Raw genomic sequence first — 22276 nt, forward strand, 5'->3', positions numbered from 1 at the left:
ACAAATGGCTTTTAAGAAACCCGGAGGTTCATTGCCGCCCTCACATAAGCCCGCCAACGGTCCCTATCCTGTGCAAGATTAATCCAGTCTCTATCATCATACCCCACCTCCCTCAAATCCATTTTAATATTATCCTCCCACCTACGTCTCGGCCTCCCTAAGGGTCTTTTTCCCTCCGGTCTCCCAACTAACACTCTATATGCATTTCTGGATTCGCCCATACGTCCTACATGCCCTGCCCATCTCAAACGTCTGGATTTTAAGTTCCTAATTATGTCAGGTGAAGAATACAATGCGTGCAGTTCTGTGTTGTGTAACTACGTCATACTACTTTTGACTAATAAAACGGTACGAAAGGACGTATTTTAACCAATCATATATGTTTATCACTACAATTTTATCATTTCCCTATCATTTGTTTTTATCACTTCCCTAGCAACCGAAAAATTCATTTCAACAATCCAACAAAATTCCCACAAAAACTTGACAGTTTATGATTACTTACTTACAAATGGCTTTTAAGGAATCCGAAGATTCATTCCCGCCCTCACATAAGCCCGCCATTGGTCCCTATCCTGAGCAAGATTAATCCACTCTCTATCATCATATCCCACTTCCCTCAAATCCATTTTATAATTATCCTCCCATCTACGTTTCGGCCTTCCCCAAGGTCTATTTCTCTCCGGTCTCCCAACTAACACTCTATATGCATTTCTGGATTCGCCCATACATGCTACATGCCCTGCCCATCTCAAACGTCTGGATTTAATGTTCCTAATTATGTCAGGTGAACAATACAATGCGTGCAGTTCTGCATTGTATAACTTTCTCCATTCTCCTGTAACTTCACCCCTCTTAGCCCCCAGTATTTCCCTAAGAACCTTATTCTCAAACACCGTTAATCTCTGTTCCTCTCTCAAAGTGAGAGTCCAACCGGTCATATAACTGTTTTATAAATTCCAACTTCAAGATTTTTTGACAGCAGACTAGATGACAAGCGCTTCTCAACCGAATAATAACAAGCATTTCCCATATTTATTCTGTGTTTAATTTCCTCCCGAGTGTCATTTATATTTGTAACTGTAGCTCCAAGATATTTTAATTTTTCCACCTCTTCGAAGAATAATCTTCAATTTTTATATTTTCATTTCGTACAATACTCTGGTCACGAGACATAATCATATACTTTGCCTATTCGGGATTTACTTCCAAACCTATCGCTTTAGGCAGTTTATGATTAACAAGCAGATAACGTGTCTCAATAGTTTGTTATTTAAATCTGAATTTGTAAAGATTTTATGTTGACACCCTGTATAATCGTTCCATTGATATGTGGTCAACTTTTAATTCGATTTTGCTTCATATGATCTTAGTCTCGCATCATTTCATGTGAACTATGGCAGAAGCAATGACACTCCACCTTTACGTTTGTTTCTAATTCCCTCAATGTCGAAAATGAATATGCTAAAATAGAGAGTTCGTACATTTTCCACGAGTCTGGAAGTGATATTATCAACAGCGTAGTTCCACCCTAACTATCGAGCCACTAAATTCATAGAAATTACACTGCTCTTATGAAATCTTGATCATTCTGCAGTCTCGCATTGACTTGAGGCAATATGGATGTTGCTCTGGTACCGGTAGTCCATGATATTCCCTTTGAATTCCCCTAACAGCCATTGAAATTTCGTAAATCCTTCAGAACCTGAGTAATGTAACCTCTAATATAGATAAGGACTCATCATCCTAAAAGCTATGGGCTGTGCTTGCTGGGAATTGGTAGCACCGCAGTTCGAATTGAGATTTCTCCAGTCTCCCTCCCAACGTTACGGGAAGTTACATGGGAGCAGACTGTTCATAAAACAAAAAATGTGTTAAGACTAGAGTCCGTGTTACTAAATAATGTATTTAATTCGTAAATTTTAAATCATCTCTTAGTATAGCTATTTATTGCTTACAAAATAATATGTATAATAGCTGTTTTATTTTTATATATATATTTCTTCTAGTTCGATTAATTAAAATGTGTCTCAGTGAAACGTGCAGCAGAATTCGTATAGGTCAGATTCTGTCAGACACGTTTACAATTCACTGTAGGCTAAAGCAAGGAGATGCACTATCACCTTTACTTTTTAACTTTGCTCTAGACTATGCCATTAGGAAAGTCCAGGATAGCAGAGAGGGTTTGGAATTGAACGGGTTACATCAGCTGCTTGTCTATGCGGATGACGAGAATAAGTTAGGAGAAAATCCACAAACGATTAGGAAAACACGGGAATTTTACTGGATACAAGTAAAGAGATAGGTTTGGAAGTAAATCACGAAAAGGTAAAGTATATGATTATGTCTCGTGACCAGAATATTGTACAAAATGGAAATATAAAAATAGGAAATTTATCTTTTGAAGAGGTGGAGAAGTTCAAATACCTGGGGGCAACAGTAACAAATATAAATAATACTCGGGAGGAAATTAAACACAGAATAAACATGGGAAATGCCTGTTATTATTCGGTTGAGAAACTTTTATCATCCAGTCTGCGGTCAAAAAATCTTGAAGTTAGAATTTATAAAACAGTTATATTACCGGATGTTCTTTATGGTTGTGAAACTTGGACTCTCACTTTGAGAGAGGAACATAGGTTAAGGGTGTTTGAGAATAAGGTGCTTAGGAAAATATTTGGGGCTAAGAGGGATGAAGTTACAGGAGAATGGAGGAAGTTACACAACACAGAACTGCACGCATTGTATTCTTCACCTGACATAATTAGGAACATTAAATCCAGACATTTGAGATGGGTAGGGCATATAGCACGTATGGGCGAATCCAGAAATGCATATAGAGTGTTAGTTGGGAGACCGGAGGGAAAAATACATTTAGGGAGGCGTAGACGTAGATGGGAAGATAATATTAAAATGGATTTGAGGGAGGTGGGATATGATGATAGAGAATGGATTAATCTTGCTCAGGATAGGGATCAATGGGGGGCTTATGTGAGGGCGGCAATGAATCTCCGGGTTCCTTAAAAGCCAGTAAGTAAGTAAGTAAGTATATATATATTTCTTCCTATTACCATTACAGGTTGCCATTGACATAGAGTACCATGATACAATAAATATAGAGAAATGCCTTGAGGCTTTATGAAACATATTTTTGTTGTTACGGTGAAAAATAACAAACTAAAATAGATAGAAACACAAAATAATATACGAAGTAACGTCAAGAAGATGTGAATTAAAGACATGGTCCATGTATATAATGCCTAAAAATAGCTATTGATCCTTTGCGTGTTTGTTTTTAAAATAATGTGTTTAATCAGTAACTACAGTCAGTGTATTGTTATTAGTATCTCTTTGTTGTTACCTATAGCTTTAAAAATAATGTGTTTAACTTGTGATTTTAAGTCAATGTTTCTACTATTCCTTTACTGTTTACATTTGTTTTTAAATCTTTTGTATTGCCCCTACTATTATAGATTGCCCTTCAAGAATTTCGTTATTCGTTAGTTATAAGTCATTACTTGTGTTATTATTTTAATTATTGTACTTGTTCCTGAATCACGTATGTAACTTGTAACCGTAAATCATTGCTTGTAATATCCTTTTATTACTCTTAACTCTTCCATTGTTCATGAATTAAATATTAATTTGAAAGTGAAAGTCTAACTTTCTTATATTAATGTACTATTGATAATTATCTTTTTAAGGTCATGTATTTACTCTGAAACGGTTAGACATTCTTGTATATCTTTTGCATTGATTATTCCTCAAACATCTCATTAATCTTTAACAGGATCTATTCTTTCATTAAGGTGAATTCTTCTGCATAATTCATGTGAATTGTAACTGTGACCACAATTTTATATTATAATTTTACTATTGTTTATTGGTTATAAAATATGTATTTTGATGCCAACCATTACCCTAATACACCTCAGGGTGAAATAGGGTTTATTAAATTGGATAATAAAAAAATAGAGTTCGGATTTTTATGTACTTACTATTCACTAACAACATAAAGTCATCCGCAATATTTCTCACCAAATATCGAGCAGCACCACCATCATTTCTTTTCCTCAGAAATGTTCAAATCTTTTATGTCCTGAAAACAAAATACTTGGCAATTTATTCTTCTTTATTGGCGTCTCAACTGGAAGGAACACATTCTAAAAAATAAATACGCTGCTCTAAATCGTCTAAAACAGATAACGTTTTTGCTCTCAAGTACTGTCCTCTCCCTACAATTCTAACTTACTTACTTACCGGCTTTTAAGGAACCCGGAGGTTCATTGCCGCCCTCACATAAGCCCGCCATTGGTCCCTATCCTGAGCAAGATTAATCCAGTCTCTATCATCATATCCCACCTCCCTCAAATCCATTTTAATATTATCTTCCAGAGGTCTGCATCGGACGTTTTCGCTCGAGCGCCAAGTAGTTCATAGCATAATCCGATAGGTAGCGCACATGCATGATGGGTAAAATTGTCGCGAGCGATAAATCCTCGAACGGTATAAGCCGAGCGTTAGACATTCGCTCTTCTTACAATGATGAACTGTGTAGTAATATCATAGATGTTTATCATTTCAAAACTTTGCAATGTTTAACTAACCTCTCCATAGTACAACTACAAAACTTGCTTTAAAATGTAATATAAATGTTGTAGGTAAATGTTCCCCCCCCCCACACAGGAGTGATTTTGTTTTTGCCACATCTAATAGATGTTATTGGATGTAAATGTAATTATTATAAACGGAGAACACAATCACGATAATGCAAGAAATGTATCAAGTTTTCTAGTAATAATAGGCCTAATAATAATAATAATAATAATAATAATAATAATAATAATAATAATAATAATAATAATAATAATCTTTAATAAAATTAGTGTATCAATCTTTGCGTCTGTAACAGTTGTGCAGCATGATTATTCGTTTTATTATATTTTCTGTGACGTTATCTCTGTACTAATATTGTTATTAATTTACTGCTATATAATAATATTTTGTGAAACGTTTCTACATTGTCGCAGTATATAGGCGGAGCACTATGTATGGACCTATCATATTATATATGTGGTAAATCAAATATTGAATAATTATTAATAATTAGGAATAATAATAGCTGTATATCGAAGTTTTTCATACTATTTTATTTATAACTTCATGTTACTGTTTTGGTACGTTCCATTAAACGTTTGTCATAAACGCAGAAAATAAAGCCTTATTTTTACCGTGTGAGCAAAACATATGTGTATCTTACCTGTCGCCTTTCATACAAGATAAGACATGTCGGTGAGATGACCTTGTACTGTGCTTCTATTTATTACGAGCGTATCACGACCGATCTTATCTCACTCCAGCGTGCGACATTCGACCGAGTTCAAGCGAGCGATTTAACTCCAATGCAGCACTCTGTTATCTTCCCATCTACGTCTCGGCCTCCCTAAAGGTTTTTTCCCTCCGGCCTCCCAACTAACACTCTATATTATGCATTTATGGATTCGCCCATACGTGCTACATGCCCTGCCCATCTCAAACGTCTGGATTTAATGTTTCTAATTATGTCAGGTGAAAATACAATGCGTGCAGTTCTGCGTTGTGTAACTTTCTCCATTCTCCTGTAACTTCATCCCTCTTAACCCCAAATATTGTCCACACCTGTGGAGTAACGGTCAGCGCGTCTGGCCGCGAAACCAAGTGGCCCGGGTTCGAATCCCGGTCGGGGCAAGTTACCTGGTTGAGGTTTTTCCCGGGGTTTTTCCTCAACCCAATACGAGAAAATGCTGGGTAACTTTCGGTGCTGGACCCCGGACTCATTTCACCGGCATTATCACCTTCATTTCATTCAGGCGCTAAATAACCTAGATGTTGATACAGCGTCGTATAATAACCCAAAAAAAATATTTTCCTAAGCACCTTGTTCTCAAACAACCTTAACCTATGTTCCTCTCTCAGAGTGAGAGTCCAAGTTTCACAACCATAAAGAACAACCAGTAATATAACTGTTTTAGATTTTTTGACAGCAGACTGGATGATAAAAGGTTCTCAACCGAATAATAACAGGCATTTCCCATATTTATTCTGTGTTTAATTTCCTCCCGAGTATCATTTATATTTGTTACTGTTGCTCCCAGGTATTTGAGTTATATTACCCTTTAATTAAGTCCATCGACCTCGACGAGATTTGAACTCGTACACAACTAGCAAGACCATTGCACGCAAGAGCAAGATGTAAGAACCCTAGTAAAACACCATCACGCAACCAGCTTCAAGGTCTGAGTAACATACTATAAATCATGACTGTGTTTACTATCGATATCGCAGTATTCATTTGTGTGTAGGTATAAATACCAATTCTAGTTTTGAATTCATCTTCTCATTGTACCATTACACCGTAGGCAATGGCTGAAACGGTTACACTTTACAACGTGTATCTATTGCAGACTCCAGTAACTGCTGGACAATGACGAACCTTGCGGCAATTTTTTTAAACAAAGCGAACCAGTTTTTGTCGCCTAAAACTTCGTTATATTCCAGCATTGTATATTGTATAATCACGCTGACTAAATAGAGACCCAATCCCAGTGATTGCGCAACCAAAAGATTGATGTTGCTCCGCTAGAGTTTCCGGGTTCGGAAATTCTTGTTCCAGTCACTGAAGAGATTAAACCGGAAATAACATATCGCATATACGTAGTCACTCGAGACCCTGTTGTCATGAAGTAGATCAATACTCCAAGATTGTTCAGCATACGCATTTGAAAGCTTTCATTGGCATCAGTTGTAAGAACAGCGAAGTTAACTGATGCTTGACCTATAAAGGGTGGATGCGAAATAACCCTGCAGATGTTCACAGGGAATAGCTCATGTTGTATGTAACAAAAAAGTGTGATACCATATTATTAAAAATTTCATAGTTTTCTCAGATTTTTTTCCCAAATGTTTAACACCCTCTTATTCGGCAACTATTGCGAGTAGGATCGTAATTTTTGTCAATATCGATAGAAAATCTAATAAAGAATCATTTACTCCTCTGGCGTATTTCAATTGCATGTACGGTTTTCGTGTAGATTTAATTCAAAAACCACTAATTGAGGCATTCAGAAGTCAATATGATTAACTCATTTTCCAAAGATTTTGAGATATTCAAGGTTAAAGTTGAATACACATAATTGATTCTGTGTTGTAGTCAAAAAGAATATTGCATTCTGTGGGATTTTTACTGAACTATGGAGTTAATCACATTGACCATTAAAAATATGGTCAATTTAATACATTGCCAACATAGAAACACTTACTTACTTACAAATGGCTTTTAAGGAATCCGAAGGTTCATTGCCGCCCTCACATAAGCCCGCCATCGGTCCCTATCCTGTGCAAAATTAATCCAGTCCCTATCATCATACACCACCTCCCTCAAATCCATTTTAATATTATCCTCCCATCTACGTCTCGGCCTCCCCAAATGTCTTTTTCCCTCCGGTCTCCCAACTAACACTCTATATGCATTCCTGAATTCGCCCATACGTGCTACATGCCCTGCCCATCTCAAACGTCTGGATTTAATGTTCCTAATTATGTCAGGTGAAGAATACAATGCGTGCAGTTCTGTGTTGTGTAACTTTCTCCATTCTCCTGTAACTTCATCCCTCTTAGCCCCAAATATTTTCCTGAGAACCTTATTCTCAAACACGATTAACCTATGTTCTTCTCTCAGGGTGAGAGCTCAAGTTTCCCAACCATACAGAACAACCGGTAATATAACTGTTTTATAAATTCTAACTTTCAGATTTTTTGACAGCAGACTAGATGTTAAAAGCTTCTTAACCGAATAATAACACGCATTTCCCATATTTATTCTGCGTTTAATTTCCTCCCGAGTATCATTTATATTTGTTACTGTTGCTCCAAGATATTTGAATTTTTCCACCCCTTCGAAGGATAAATCTCCAATTTTTATATTTCCATTTCGTACTATATTCTGGTCACGAGACATAATCATATACTTTGTCTTTTCGGGATTTACTTGCAAACCGATCGCTTTACTTGCTTCAAGTAAAATTTACGTGTTTTCCCTAATCGTTTGTGGATTTTATCCTAACATATTCACGCCATCCGCATAGACAAGAAGCTGATGTAACCCGTTCAATTCCAAAGCCTGCCTGTTATCCTGAACTTTCCTAATGGCATATTCTAAAGCGAAGTTAAAAAGTAAAGGTGATAGTGCATCTCCTTGCTTTAGCCCGCAGTGAATTGGAAAAGCATCAGATAGAAACTGACCTATACGGGCTCTGCTGTATGTTTCACTGAGACACATTTTAATTAATCGAAACACTAAAATAACCAAAAGTGGAGTTTATCATGTTGACTTCTGAACGCCTCAATTATAAGCCACTGAACGATGCGAACAGATTGTAACATTGTCTGCCAGGGAGAGGTTCACTTAGCGGTAATCATGTCAAGGTCATTCTCCACTACGAGATGGTTGTGGTTCGAGTAACAATAGTTTAGTATCATAAATTTAACGTAAGAACATTGTGTAACATTTATAAGTATCTCAAGGCTGTAGTTCGTAATAGACAATTTTTTATAGGAGACAGCTCGTTGAGGGGTCTGTGAAAATGAGAATACCATCAGAGTCACTGACTTCAATTGATTCGTCAAATAAATCAGTCGTAATCCCCAGAAACTGTGAAGTTTTGTGTCACAAGGTATAAGGAGCATGATATGGATCACGACAAGATCACGATAATGTCCACGACAAGGTCGAATACAAGTATCACGATAAGTACCATGACATGGACTATAAGGCTCACAAGAACACCAAGGATCATTTAAAAAAAACCGCGATAAGGATCACTACATGGGCCACAAAAATCTCGACACGGATCGCGATATGGACTAAAAGGACCACGATAAGGATCACGACAGGGACCACGACGAACACCAAGACAGAGATCAAGACAATGACCACGATAAAGATCATGGCATGGACTATGACAAGCACCAAGACAGGGACCACGACAAAAATCTCGATAATGGACACGACAAAGATAACAAAGACAATAATGAGAACCACGACAAGAACCTTATAAGGACAATGGAAAAGATCAAGATAAGGACCGTAGAAGAAATACGACAAAGACAACAAGGATCATGACAAGGATAATTACAGAGACAATGACTATACAAGTACCACAATAACCACCACAACAAAGACCATAAGGATCACGACAAGGCAACAGGGATCATTTCAAAAACAAGAACCGCTATAAGGATCATTACATGGACCACAAGAATCACGACACGGATCACGATATGGACTAAAAGGATCACGATAAGGATCACGACATGGACTACAACGAACACCACAACAGAGATCAAGGCAAGGACCATGATAAAGATCATGGCATGGACTACGAAAGCACCACGACAGGGACCACGACAAAAATTACGATAAGGAACACGACAAGGATAACAAAGACCATAATGAGAACCACGACAAGAACCTTATAAGGACAATGGAAAAGATCAAGATAAGGACCGTAGGAGGACTGCGACAAAGACAACAAGGATCACGAAAAGGATGATTACAAATACAATGACTATACAAGTACCACAATAAGCACCACAACAAAGACCATAAGGATCACGACAAGGCAACAGGGATCATTTCAAAAACAAGAACCGCAATAAGGATCACTACATGGCCCACAAAGATCACGACATGAACTAAGACAAGGACCACGATAAGGATCACGACATGGACCACGGCAAACACCACGACAGAGATCAAGACATTGACCACGATAAAGATGACGACATGGACTACGACAAGCACGACAGGGACCACGAGAAAAATCACGATAAGGAACACGACAAAGATAACAAAGACAATAATGAGAACCACGACAAGAATCTTATAAAGACAATGGAAAAGAGACCAAGATAAGAACCGTAGAAGGACTACCACAATGACTACAAGGACGACGACAAAGACTATGACAAGGACTACGACAAGGACCATGGTGCTTGTTATGGTCCAAGTCGTTTTTTATCATGGTCCTTGTTGTCTTCGTAGTGGTCCTATACTGTTTTCGCTGTAAGAAAAATCCTAATCTAAACACAAGCACGTGGCTGTCATACCGTGATTGGTTCCCAGTCGAAACACTCACACGATGCAGGAAAATATAGTCCGTATTTGGAAACTATCATCTTGTATTATTTGAAAATAAAAAATTGAATTCTAGTTCTTAAATACAATGAAACACATAACTTCACTCATATGTAAAACGATATGTAAAAGAAAAGCTACTTTTATACTGTATTTTGTTATGTGCTATGAACGCGGATGAATACCAACAGTAATATCGAAGTAGTCTGTTCTTGTAACAAGCTGGCATCACTTGAACTCGTAGTTGTTCACGTAAGCACGTGGTACTGAAGTATGGCTTCTGCATCCTGGTGTGTGTGGTTATTAAACATAAGAGTGGAAACCCTCTCAAAAGCGGAGAAAAGCAAATAGTCTTAAATGTATATAATAACTTAAGTGAGGCTTAATTACAGTAATTATAAAGTAAATGTTTCCTAAGCAAATGAATGCATAGTAGTGAGGTTAGGCCTACTTCACATACTGTATGTATTACACTGTGGCCTACTTGACGAGTAACGGGAAATGTTTAACATGAAACAGAATGTACAACAGTAGGCGGGAACACGTACTGAGAATTATGGCGTCAAACTGCGGCCAATGAAGCCTCACTTCAGTCACGTGCTATTGTTTATATTAGGATTTTTCTTACAGCGAAAAGATTATACATTTGCCATTCGAAAATGATATTTTCTCCATTTGGCAAATGGCTTTTCTGTCATACGGTATTATAAATTATTTTTTTAAGGAAAGACGTTCTAATCTTATTTTCTCATTTGTTAGTTTATTATACGAAATATAAAAACCACTAAGAAAATAGTCTGCTGAATCTTGACGGTGATCTGCATTGTATTCTTTATTATTTTAAATACTTTTTTACATAAATAAATATTATATTTTATGCCCATTATTTCTGGATAAATAGACTCGTAGAAGTGAATATGAAATAAAATTCAGAGTAAATAGTTTTCAAAAGACAAATGACATGCTCAAAAATACATTCTTTCGCCATCAGGGTTGCTGGAAACTTATACTTTCACAAAAATCTTGACAGTTTTTTTCAACACCACAATAGCCTACTCTCTTTTTATACTTCGTGAAATTTTTAAATATTGAACATTTTGGGAACCTCTATGAAAATATGCAATTCAATTACAACCTACTTAAACAAAAGATACCTGTTATTTACTGATAATTTTCACACAATTTCAACGTAATGTTAGTTCCACAATATTCTCAAAAGTACGTACCTACACGAACTGATTTATACATGAATAATGACCGACATAGATACAATTTCTGAATGATATCGAAAATGTTTATCTTGCTTTGGTACGCGTTAATTGAACTTTTAACAGTTCACATTCCGCTGTGATTTGAAACAAACCACTCATTAATTTCACATTTTTGTTCCTGCAAATCTCAAGGGTATTAAGATCAGTAATCGGAAACAATTTCACATTGGAGCTAACAATATAAACAAGTTTCATATTCCTACAGTAGGCCTGCACCGCATATTATTCATCGAGGCTTAAAAAGGAGTGACTGCGGTACCAGAGAGACCATTTGTTATTCATCCCAAAAAAATTAGATTACAGAAATAATTTATTGAGAACTATTGCCAAATATATTGGAAATTATTTAATAATTTCGCTGCGCTGGTTTAAAATTTTATATTAACTAATGTCTTCTTTCTTGATAGAGGATTCTAGCAGAAAGATCGATAACATATTTTTATTCTTTAACCGTGCACAAGTTAGAGGTACAGTGCGCCTATTAACACCACAGAATATACTCACACCTGAAGGAAGTGTGAAAAAAAGTAAAATCTCTTCTCCACATATATTCCCGTACGATATTATTCTTCTCTACAAATCTCAATAATTTATTGGTTCAAACTTGCACTTACGTCTGGTTTTAGTGTATGTTTAAACCAATCGTGATAACCATTAAGACTTTAAACCTTATTTATCTGCTCCTTTTCACAATTTAATTGTAATTATTTAGGTCTTACTTTACATAATAACTTATTATTTCAAAAAATGTGCTCAGATGTCGACATAATGTAAGTCATGAACCTGAATTAGCTGACTCAATACATTCTACCCATATTTCTTACAGTATTTCCTTGTCAGCAGAAACGTTTGCGTAACTTCAATGAAGACTATCACATACCAGCTTAAACACAAACTTGCCAAGTTGCTTACATAATCAACCTCAATTTAGTTTCATCACTGTGTCGCATGTACTCATTATCAATTCATTACTATTATAATGCCTACTAAATTTATTATAAATGCATTATTATTGAAATTAAGACATATTAGTAAAGCAATTTATAAAGTCAAAATTATCTTCTGAACCTTTACTAAATAATATAGCTATCTGAATACATTAATAACTACCTTAATTCTCTATTTTCAATTTTTATTATTTTAAAACCTTGACGTAATTCTATCTTATTTTCAAAACCTGTCTGCTTATCTAATTTAATTAATACTAAGCGTTTCTGATTTTAGGAAAATTTAGTCTTTGCTGATGCCTATCTCTTAGTAGGTAGTTTCGTTCAGTATCTATAGTTTTGATTGAATGTACTTTATTTCTGATAGAGTTTCTATTTGTCAATTTACCTCTTAAAAACTGTTCGTCACCTTCTCCTAATCCATCGGTCGGTAACGCACAGTTCCTCCATCAGTAACAACAGTTGATGAAACATCACTTCCGTTAAGTTTACTGTTAAACTGCCCTAACGACATGTTAAATATGTAACAAGGGTTGGTGCAACTGGGCCGTAGTCTATTGAACTATAGTACTGAAGTCTATAGAGTGGTTTCTTTAGTTACTGAATGGCGTATACATACTTTTTGTTAAACTGGAACTAGTAAAGCGACTAACGGATTTCTTTTCGCAGGTTACTCCGCGTTGTGTGTCCCGCGTCGCCCAACGCGAGGCAATTCGCCGTGCACGTCTTCTCCGAAGAGTGGTTCAGCGTGGGAGCCGTGGGCGAGGACAACCCGGCGACCAGCAACAGCGGGACTTCCATAGAAGGCAGCCGCAGCTTCTTCCTGAAGTCCCCGCGCCCGCCGAGTTTCCTGGTGGAATTCGTGGGCCGCGAGCCGGGGGTGGCGGCCCTCAACTGGCTGGAGATCTCCCGCTCCAGGTCGTCCCTGCTGCAGCAGCTTCAGATCGACTACGTCGGAAGTGACAACGATTCGGCGTCGTCGTCACTTCCGGCCGACTGGGAGTGCCCCCACCGGTGTCCCGAACTGAACGCCTGCATCAGTGCGAGTCTTTGGTGCGACGGGCGTTCTAACTGTCCCTCAGGGTTCGACGAGGACGAATCTCACTGCGGTGCCGGCAGGAAGTTCTTCGCGTTTCTACCGGGCGGGATATACACGGCGCTGGGGGTGGGTGCGGCCACAGCGGCCGCGTTAACTATTTTCCTCTGTGTGGCGGTCGTGCACAGAATACGGACTCAGAAGAGGAGGAGGAGGTTGGGTAAAAAGAAGCGGGGAGGAGGGGGAGGCGATGTCGGGCCTCGGCGGGTGCCGACGGAGGAGATGCTCCTCGACCCGTCGGGCTCGACCACGTCTTCCTGACAACCGGCTCAGTCTGTGGAGTTTATACATGTGGACCGGGAAACTACCGTGTGACACTGCCAGATGACGACAGCAGCTCTGCTGGGTTAGGAGCTCGTACAGACACTCCTCTTGCAGGTAGTGGAGGCTCTGCGGAACGTCCCCACCTTCTTTGTTAGCAAACATCGGTGAACTTCCGAAGCAACCAATTGAACGGCTAGCCAAAAGTTTACCATCACTTGCATACGTAAGCATATACAAGGTGAGTAGAAAGCGTCCAACACAGCATGTAGCTTTGCTATTTTTTAATTTGATAAAAAAAACTCTAGACAAAAATTATAGGGGTGTAAAAAAGGAGTATTTTGAGCATGTTTTCAAAACTATGTTTTCCTTTAATAAATGATTGGGCCAAAATAATATGCGTAATTAAGTAACACTATTCTACCATCAGTTACTTAGCAACGGCAATGAATTACGTAATACTATTTTGACATCACTTACTTAGCAACGGCAATGAATTACGTAACACTATTCTGACATCACTTACTTAGCAACGGCAATGAATTACGTAAAACTATTCTGACATCACTTACTTAACAACGGCAATGAATTACGTAACACTCTTCTGACATTAGTTACTTAGCAACGGCAATGAATTACGTAAAACTATTCTGACATCACTTACTTAACAACGGAAATGAATTACGTAACACTATTCTAACATCAGTTACTTAGCAACGGCAATGAATTACGTAAAACTATTCTGACATCACTTACTTAACAACGGAAATGAATTACGTAACACTATTCTAACATCAGTTACTTAGCAACGGCAATGAATTACGTAAAACTATTCTGACATCACTTACTTAACAACGGCAATGAATTACGTAACACTATTCTGACATCAGTTACATAGCAACGGCAATTAATTACGTAATACTATTTTGACATCACTTACTTAGCAACTGCAATGAATTACATAACACTATTCTGATATCAGTTACTTAGCACGGTAATGAATTACGTAAAACTATTCTGACATCACTTACTTAGCAACGGCAATGAATTACGTAACACTATTCCACCATCAGTTACTTAGCAACGGAAATGAATTACGTAAAACTATTCTGACATCACTTACTTAACAACGGCAATGAATTACGTAACACTATTCTAACATCAGTTACTTAGCAACGGCAATGAATTACGTAAAACTATTCTGACATCACTTACTTAACAACGGCAATGAATTACGTAACACTATTCTGACATCAGTTACTTAGCAACGGCAATTAATTACGTAATACTCTTTTGACATCACTTACTTAGCAACTGCAATGAATTACATAACACTATTCTGATATCAGTTACTTAGCACGGTAATGAATTACGTAAAACTATTCTGATATCAGTTACTTAGCAACGGCAATGAATTACGTAACACTATTCCACCATCAGTTACTTAGCAACGGCAATGAATTACGTAAAACTATTCTGACATCACTTACTTAACAACGGCAATGAAATACGCAACACTATTCTGACATCAGTTACTTAGCAACGGCAATGAATTACGTAAAACTATTCTGACATCACTTACTTAACAACGGCAATGAATTACCTAACACTATTCTGACATCAGTTACTTAGCAACGGCAATGAATTACGTAATACTATTTTGACATCACTTACTTAGCAACTGCAATGAATTACATAACACTATTCTGATATCAGTTACTTAGCAACGGCAATGAATTACGTAAAACTATTCTGACATCACTTACTTAACAACGGCAATGAATTACGTAACACTATTCTGACATCAGTTACTTAGCAACGGCAATTAATTACGTAATACTCTTTTGACATCACTTACTTAGCAACTGCAATGAATTACGTAACACTATTCTGACATCAGTTACTTAGCAACGGAAATGAATTACGTAAAACTATTCTGACATCACTTACTTAACAACGGCAATGAATTACGTAACACTATTCCACCATCAGTTACTTAGCAACGGCAATGAATTACGTAAAACTATTCTGACATCACTTACTTAACAACGGCAATGAATTACGTAACACTATTCTGACATCAGTTACTTAGCAACGGCAATGAATTACGTAAAACTATTCTGACATCACCTACTTAACAACGGCAATGAATTACGTAACACTATTCTGACATCAGTTACTTAGCAATGGTAATGCATTACTTAACATTACTCTGACATGAGTTACTTAGCAGCGGCAATTAATTACGTTATACTATTCTACACCACTTCTTAGCAGTAATTCCACTGTGCATATTTGTGCATATATATAATATTAACGCATATTCCTCAATAAGAACAAATTCTTTGAAAATCTGAATATCACAGTATCACCCAACCGATAACAAACTTTTTTCTCAATTGCACAGATCTTATAAATTCACTGTCACGTTTTGTATTTATGTTTCCATTTCTCAGTTCTCAATCCCAAAACGTATAGAAACCGTATCTTTCACCGTGTATAAATTGATATTTTATAAAAATTGCCTCACATTTTTGACAAATACAAATATTTCGGTATATTAATTAATCACTACGGAGAATAAGGGGGTCATTGATTAAGTAATTCCAAAGAAAAACTAATAAAAAGAACAACTCAACAATGATCTTTGATGGCCTCCAAGATACCCTGACCTCAACCTATTATACCAGTTCTTGTGTACTATTTAAAGAGGAAGGTCTACCAGAACAGACAAAGAGACCTGGAAAAGCTAAAACGAAGAATTAGGAATGGGATACAACAGATCGACCAAACATTCTTCATGAAAACATTAAGCAATTTGTAACATAGTGAAATGAATGTAATGCAACTGTCGTACATTGTTTGATAGTGTAGGGAGACTTATGAACACCTTCTGTGATCTGATGTGAACACGTAACACAATTGGAGCATTCTGAAATTGTTTTTCAAGATTTTCCTTTCTTTATATTCTATGCCTTGTATTGATATAGTAGTTTGAATTCCAACAAAGCATACCCATTTCCTAAAGCCATTTGTGTGTGCTCTTTTATTTACAAAATAAATGTTTTCGTATTGAGACCTAAGGAATGTAAAATTTAATATATATACATATATATATACACACCCATTGTAAAATTTATTCCAAACAACAATGTAATTTTATTATTAACAATTACTCTTCCCTTTCTACAATTTAATTCCACTCCCGTCAACAATGGGATTTGCTCTCCACACAGTAACATAGTTCGTTAGTGCACTCCACAGACGACAATGACAATTTACTTGGACTATTACGAAAAACAATTAACTGTTAATCTTAACTAATATTTACAACACAGAACTGTCAGTTTTCAGTTCACAGCTCGTTTGTCTTGGCTAGTTCTTTTAGCTCAGTCACACGCGTTCACAGAATCTCGAACCCCAGACCTTCAGAGACGATGCGCTGCACTTCGGACTCAGGTCCCCCCAACTGCGGTCCACTGCATTCGAACTCCGGGCTTCTGGCTCCACAGTTACGGACACAACTCAAGTCGCGCTCTGGTCTCGAAGCTGGCTTCACTGCTACACAAGACTGTCTGGCTTGCTCTCCACTGATTTTAACAACACTGGCTTACTGACGGACTGAATGACTGTCCCAAGTTCACTCGCGTGCGTAATTTATACTCACACCACAGTTTCTGTAAAGTACGAGTTCTCGATATTTCGACGCGTCTGTCCATTCTCGAATCATCTCGCACGCTGCTGCTCCCCTCCTTAACAGCGCGTAGCACATGCCCCAAAAGCAGATGCGCGCGCAACCTCTAGTTTGCATGGCTGCAGCTCCCTTCTCCACGTCACCTGAACCTTGCACGCGCACCCTGCCCTCTGTGGGACGCGTGATCGAGTCTCGATGGGCTGTCACAATATATATATAGTGACGTTAATAGAAACAGGTCTCCATTTATAAATCAGAAACATGGTTTTTGCGAACATGTTCAAAATATTCCTTTTCTCACTCCCTGTAAGTTTTGCATGTAGAATTTCTTCAGAAAATTAAAAATTGGTAATCTATAAGCAGTGGTCCAGATTTTTCACTCACATTGTATGCAAAAAAGAAATCCCTGGTCTTGAATTTTTTTCTGAAGTTACTGAAATCTTCATGAATAAATATGACTGATGAAAATTATACAGGGTGCATCATTACAAACAAGAAATAGCTGTAGCAAGATTTAAATTTAAAACAAATAACTTTTGTTCAATCGCTAAGTGAGAGAAAAAAATGGGTTATTAAGAAGAGTATACGTTTCGACATTTGTATGGTGGCGAACATTAAGGTTCCTTTTCACTTTCACTGTTGATAAATAGGCCTATTGGTTTTTACAGAGAGTCCAATTCGACTTCCGGTTTGAAATGCTCGCACGATCCATGCATGCGTGGCCGGCCTAGGTTCCGTCTAGGTTACAGATCCAGAACCTCCCGCGTAATCTTAGTTGCATAACTGTAATTAACAGTAACATGCACACAGTTGAAGGGTTCAGAGCCATAGTGGGCCAAGCGCCAAATATTAATAACGGAGAAAACAAGGGTTAAAATTAAGACAATACCACAATTTAATGAAACAAATAGCAAGTATGAATAATATGAAGGATGCACATTAAAACTAAATGATATGTCAATTTTAATTAAACTGTGGTGTTCACAGCCATAGTGGGCCAAGCGCCAAATATTAATAACGGAGAAAACAAGGGTTAAAATTAAGTGAATACCACAATTTAATTAAACAAATAGCAAGTACGAATAATGTGAAGGATGCACATTAAAACTAAATGATATGTCAATTTTCATTAAACTATGGTGTTCACAGCCATAGTGGGCCAAGTGCCAAATATTAATAACGGAGAAAACAAGGGTTAAAATTAAGACAATACCACAATTTAATGAAACAAATAGCAAGTATGAATAATATGAAGGATGCACATTAAAACTAAATGATATGTCAATTTTAATTAAACTATGGTGTTCACAGCCATAGTGGGCCAAGCGCCAAATATTAATAACGGAGAAAACAAGGGTTAAAATTAAGTGAATACCACAATTTAATTAAACAAATAGCAAGTACGAATAATGTGAAGGATGCACATTAAAACTAAATGATATGTCAATTTTCATTAAACTATGGTGTTCACAGCCATAGTGGGCCAAGCGCCAAATATTAATAACGGAGAAAACAAGGGTTAAAATTAAGTGAATACCACAATTTAATTAAACAAATAGCAAGTACGAATAATGTGAAGGATGCACATTAAAACTAAATGATATGTCAATTTTCATTAAACTATGGTGTTCACAGCCATAGTGGGCCAAGCGCCAAATATTAATAACGGAGAAAACATGGGTTAAAATTAAGTGAATACCACAATTTAATTAAACAAATAGCAAGTACGAATAATGTGAAGGATGCACATTAAAACTAAATGATATGTCAATTTTCATTAAACTATGGTGATCACAGCCGTAGTGGGCCAAGCGCCAAATATTAATAACGGAGAAAACAAGGGTTAAAATTAAGTGAATACCACAATTTCAGAGTCACTTAAATAAGGGTGTTTTCAAGTTCCATACATGGCTACAGAGATAAAACAATCTTTACACAAGCAGATACTGACAGAACACCCCATAAATAGGACTGAATTGAAAAACAAGGAATTCTGATACCATAACAAGTGAGTATTTATATTTAAAATATAATCTCTTCTTTAAATACAATGTTCGGATGTTCATAATTTTATAAAAAAAAAAAACAATACTGTTATAAACCACATCATAAAAGCTGTAAGTTGCAGTTTATCTTAAACAAATAGGAACGAAGGGCAATATTTTAATATATCGTACCGACTTCTTTATACAGAGTAATAAAACGATGAATGTTACTTGGAATACATAAGATGAATTAGAACTATCGTCTCTTGCACTAGCTAGTAGAGAAATATAAAACTGAATGTTTCTTTCTTTGGATTCAAAAGCTGTATTCTTTGTTAATACGAGAATAAAGTGAATTATTTTTTGAAGTTTCAAATTAAACTTAACATAATGCACTGTAACGCCCAGCACCAAAAAAAAAATCCGTTGAACATTACACTTAGCCCTATCTCAGTATAAAAACGCATGACTTGGAAACTTTCGCAGATATTTCTTCTTTAATTATTCTAATTACAATTTAGAATCAGTCTATGTATTTACAGAAAGCTCACACACCTACGATCAGAAATTCAAGACCAGGAATTAACTTACCTATATATGCATAAATGTATGGATGGTTTTAAATTTCTGGCCGACATTAACAATGATACAGTGTGTTCGAAAATTACACGGACGAACTTGCATTGGAAAATATACAGTATGTCTAAAACAATCGATTGAGTTGTATCAGCCTTTTTTTTTTTTTTTATAGAAGATTGTGTCGAATCGCTCGCCAATACCAATTTAATGCTAGAGAGCGCAACGGTTCTAACTCCGCAAACAGACACTACAAAGAAGCCATCGCTGTTTGAGGAGGGTGATCGTGATGGCCACGTTGCTGGTAGTAACACTCAATGTCAATAATATGTAACCAAAGTGATGCAGAATGCAACTTCGATACATGCAAGCGTTTCGATAAAAATGTCTCTGAGCTTATGTTGTCGAACATAAACTGGAGGTGAAATCGTAAGGTAAACCTCATGTCCCATTTACAAGTTTCTCGTTCAAATTCCCAAACACTCTGTATAAATAATAACATCAATGAAAATTGTGGCGGAAGTACACCGATGATCTATCAAAGATGACTTTCTTTTTCTGATATTCGCAGTGTACCGCAAATATGAAGTTAATTATTACGGATCTCTAAAAAAAAAATCGTATTTTACCCTGTGTCCTATGTATTTCTAATTTAATATGTCAGCTTATCACAAAAAGTATCACATGTTTTAGCTTACTTTCATGACGAATTTTTATATTGTATGTTTTTTTTTTTTTGTTTTTTATTATACCGTAACTTGATTCTTATCCTTGTTTCGTTTCTGATCAATTTTGTATGCACTGTAGTATATCTTGCTATTTATTTGGTTTGAATAAGTATAATAATTGAACTGCACCCGAGCACGAACTTCTGCTCTTTCAGTTGTAATAAATTTGTAGGGCCTACGTCAGGACGAATTTAATTATTATTTTGTTATAATTTTTATTTATTATTATTTCATTTTCAATTCAGGGAATAAAATGTGTTGTGCATAATAGTTGACTGTCAACTATTTTATAAACATGATGCCATAGCAACTATTAAAACTTGAACCTTCCGAAGAAACAGACCGAAATCCACTTAAAATTGTGTGCGCATGTAAATACTGTAAAGGAAAAGTGACCTATAAAAATTCTGCTTCCGGTACAAGCTGCTAGATAAAAATAGTGGCTGCAAAATACACCGTAAAATATTTTGCTCTATTATTCTAATCTTCACAAACGAAGTCCGATGGGCAAGCATGGTGAGTATTAAGCTGTGAAAACAGACTTGACATTGCCAGATTGTAACCTTCTATGTCTTGCTCTAGCAAAATATCAATAGGTAACAAATCCTCAATTGGGTGAGCAATTTATCGCATGGTCCGAAAGCGGAATATTTGGTTCCCACACAATTTTTAATTGCACAATTGCAACATAAAACATCTTAGTAGCCTACTCTAATGGGATGTTTACTGTGTTTATCTTTGTAATTGGAAAGTATTTAGTTGACAAGAAACGAATAAACAACAATTTATTAATAAGGTATGAAGGAACATTATACAACACAGAAATAATTCCAACATTACAGAAAGATAAACAACATAATAAAAATTAAATAACATAATAAAAGAAATCGAGCGAAATGGTTTGAAGCATTAACATATACTTTTAAAGCGACATGCGGACAGCTTGAGTTTACTATAACATGTGTGATATTTGTTTGTGAAATACGGTGTTGCCACGATGTGCAATTAAAAATTCTTCCGAAGACTTTTGTCAAATTTCCTTCCATTTTGGGACACTCTGTATCAAAAAATAAATCAAAACAAACTCAAATCACTGAAGTTTTGGGCACGTGGCACACAGATGGAGACTAAAAGAGCATTTCGACATTTAGTAAATAGCTGTTAATTAATATACTGGGTGTTCATTTCAAAGTGTGTCATGACATCACTGTTGTTGGGTCACCGATTTGAAGCGAGTTTCAGCTGATATGTTAGAGAAGTTGCCTATTATTTAAGGTGTTCTTCAATCTGAACTTGAGAACGTGTACGGTATAACTTGAACGTCGTAGCAACAGATGGCGGTCTGTACGGTCTGTGTGCTACCATAACCTCTTTCGAACTGTGTTTTGCGCCGGCAAGTCGTACGCAGGGTATTTGTTATCATCGGTTGCGTATGGTAACATTCCACAACACAAATCAAATGCTCCGTGTTCATGTTGACCGTCGAAGTTAATGTCAACAAATACGTAAGTAATCGTCTTAACCCTCTCCCCATATCCCGACAG

The 22276-nt window shown here is 36.6% G+C and overlaps 1 protein-coding gene and 1 long non-coding RNA gene across 2 annotated transcripts in view; one reads left to right on the top strand and one right to left on the bottom strand.

Annotated features, from left to right (window-relative positions):
- LOC138713957 (uncharacterized) overlaps positions 1-13749 on the top strand; it is a 41445-nt gene extending 27696 nt beyond the window's left edge. Inside the window, exons 5-6 of the mRNA XM_069846536.1 lie at positions 13062-13138; positions 13199-13749. Coding sequence (XP_069702637.1) covers positions 13062-13138; positions 13199-13749 — 628 coding nt within the window. The remainder of the gene's footprint in view (positions 1-13061; positions 13139-13198) is intronic.
- The window catches only part of LOC138713976 (uncharacterized), a 183548-nt gene that overhangs the window by 29410 nt on the left and 131862 nt on the right, over positions 1-22276 (bottom strand). The gene's annotated exons all lie outside the window — the stretch shown is intronic.

The sequence above is a fragment of the Periplaneta americana genome, chromosome 14, assembly GCF_040183065.1.
Source record: "Periplaneta americana isolate PAMFEO1 chromosome 14, P.americana_PAMFEO1_priV1, whole genome shotgun sequence".
Classification (NCBI taxonomy): Eukaryota; Metazoa; Arthropoda; class Insecta; order Blattodea; family Blattidae; genus Periplaneta; species Periplaneta americana.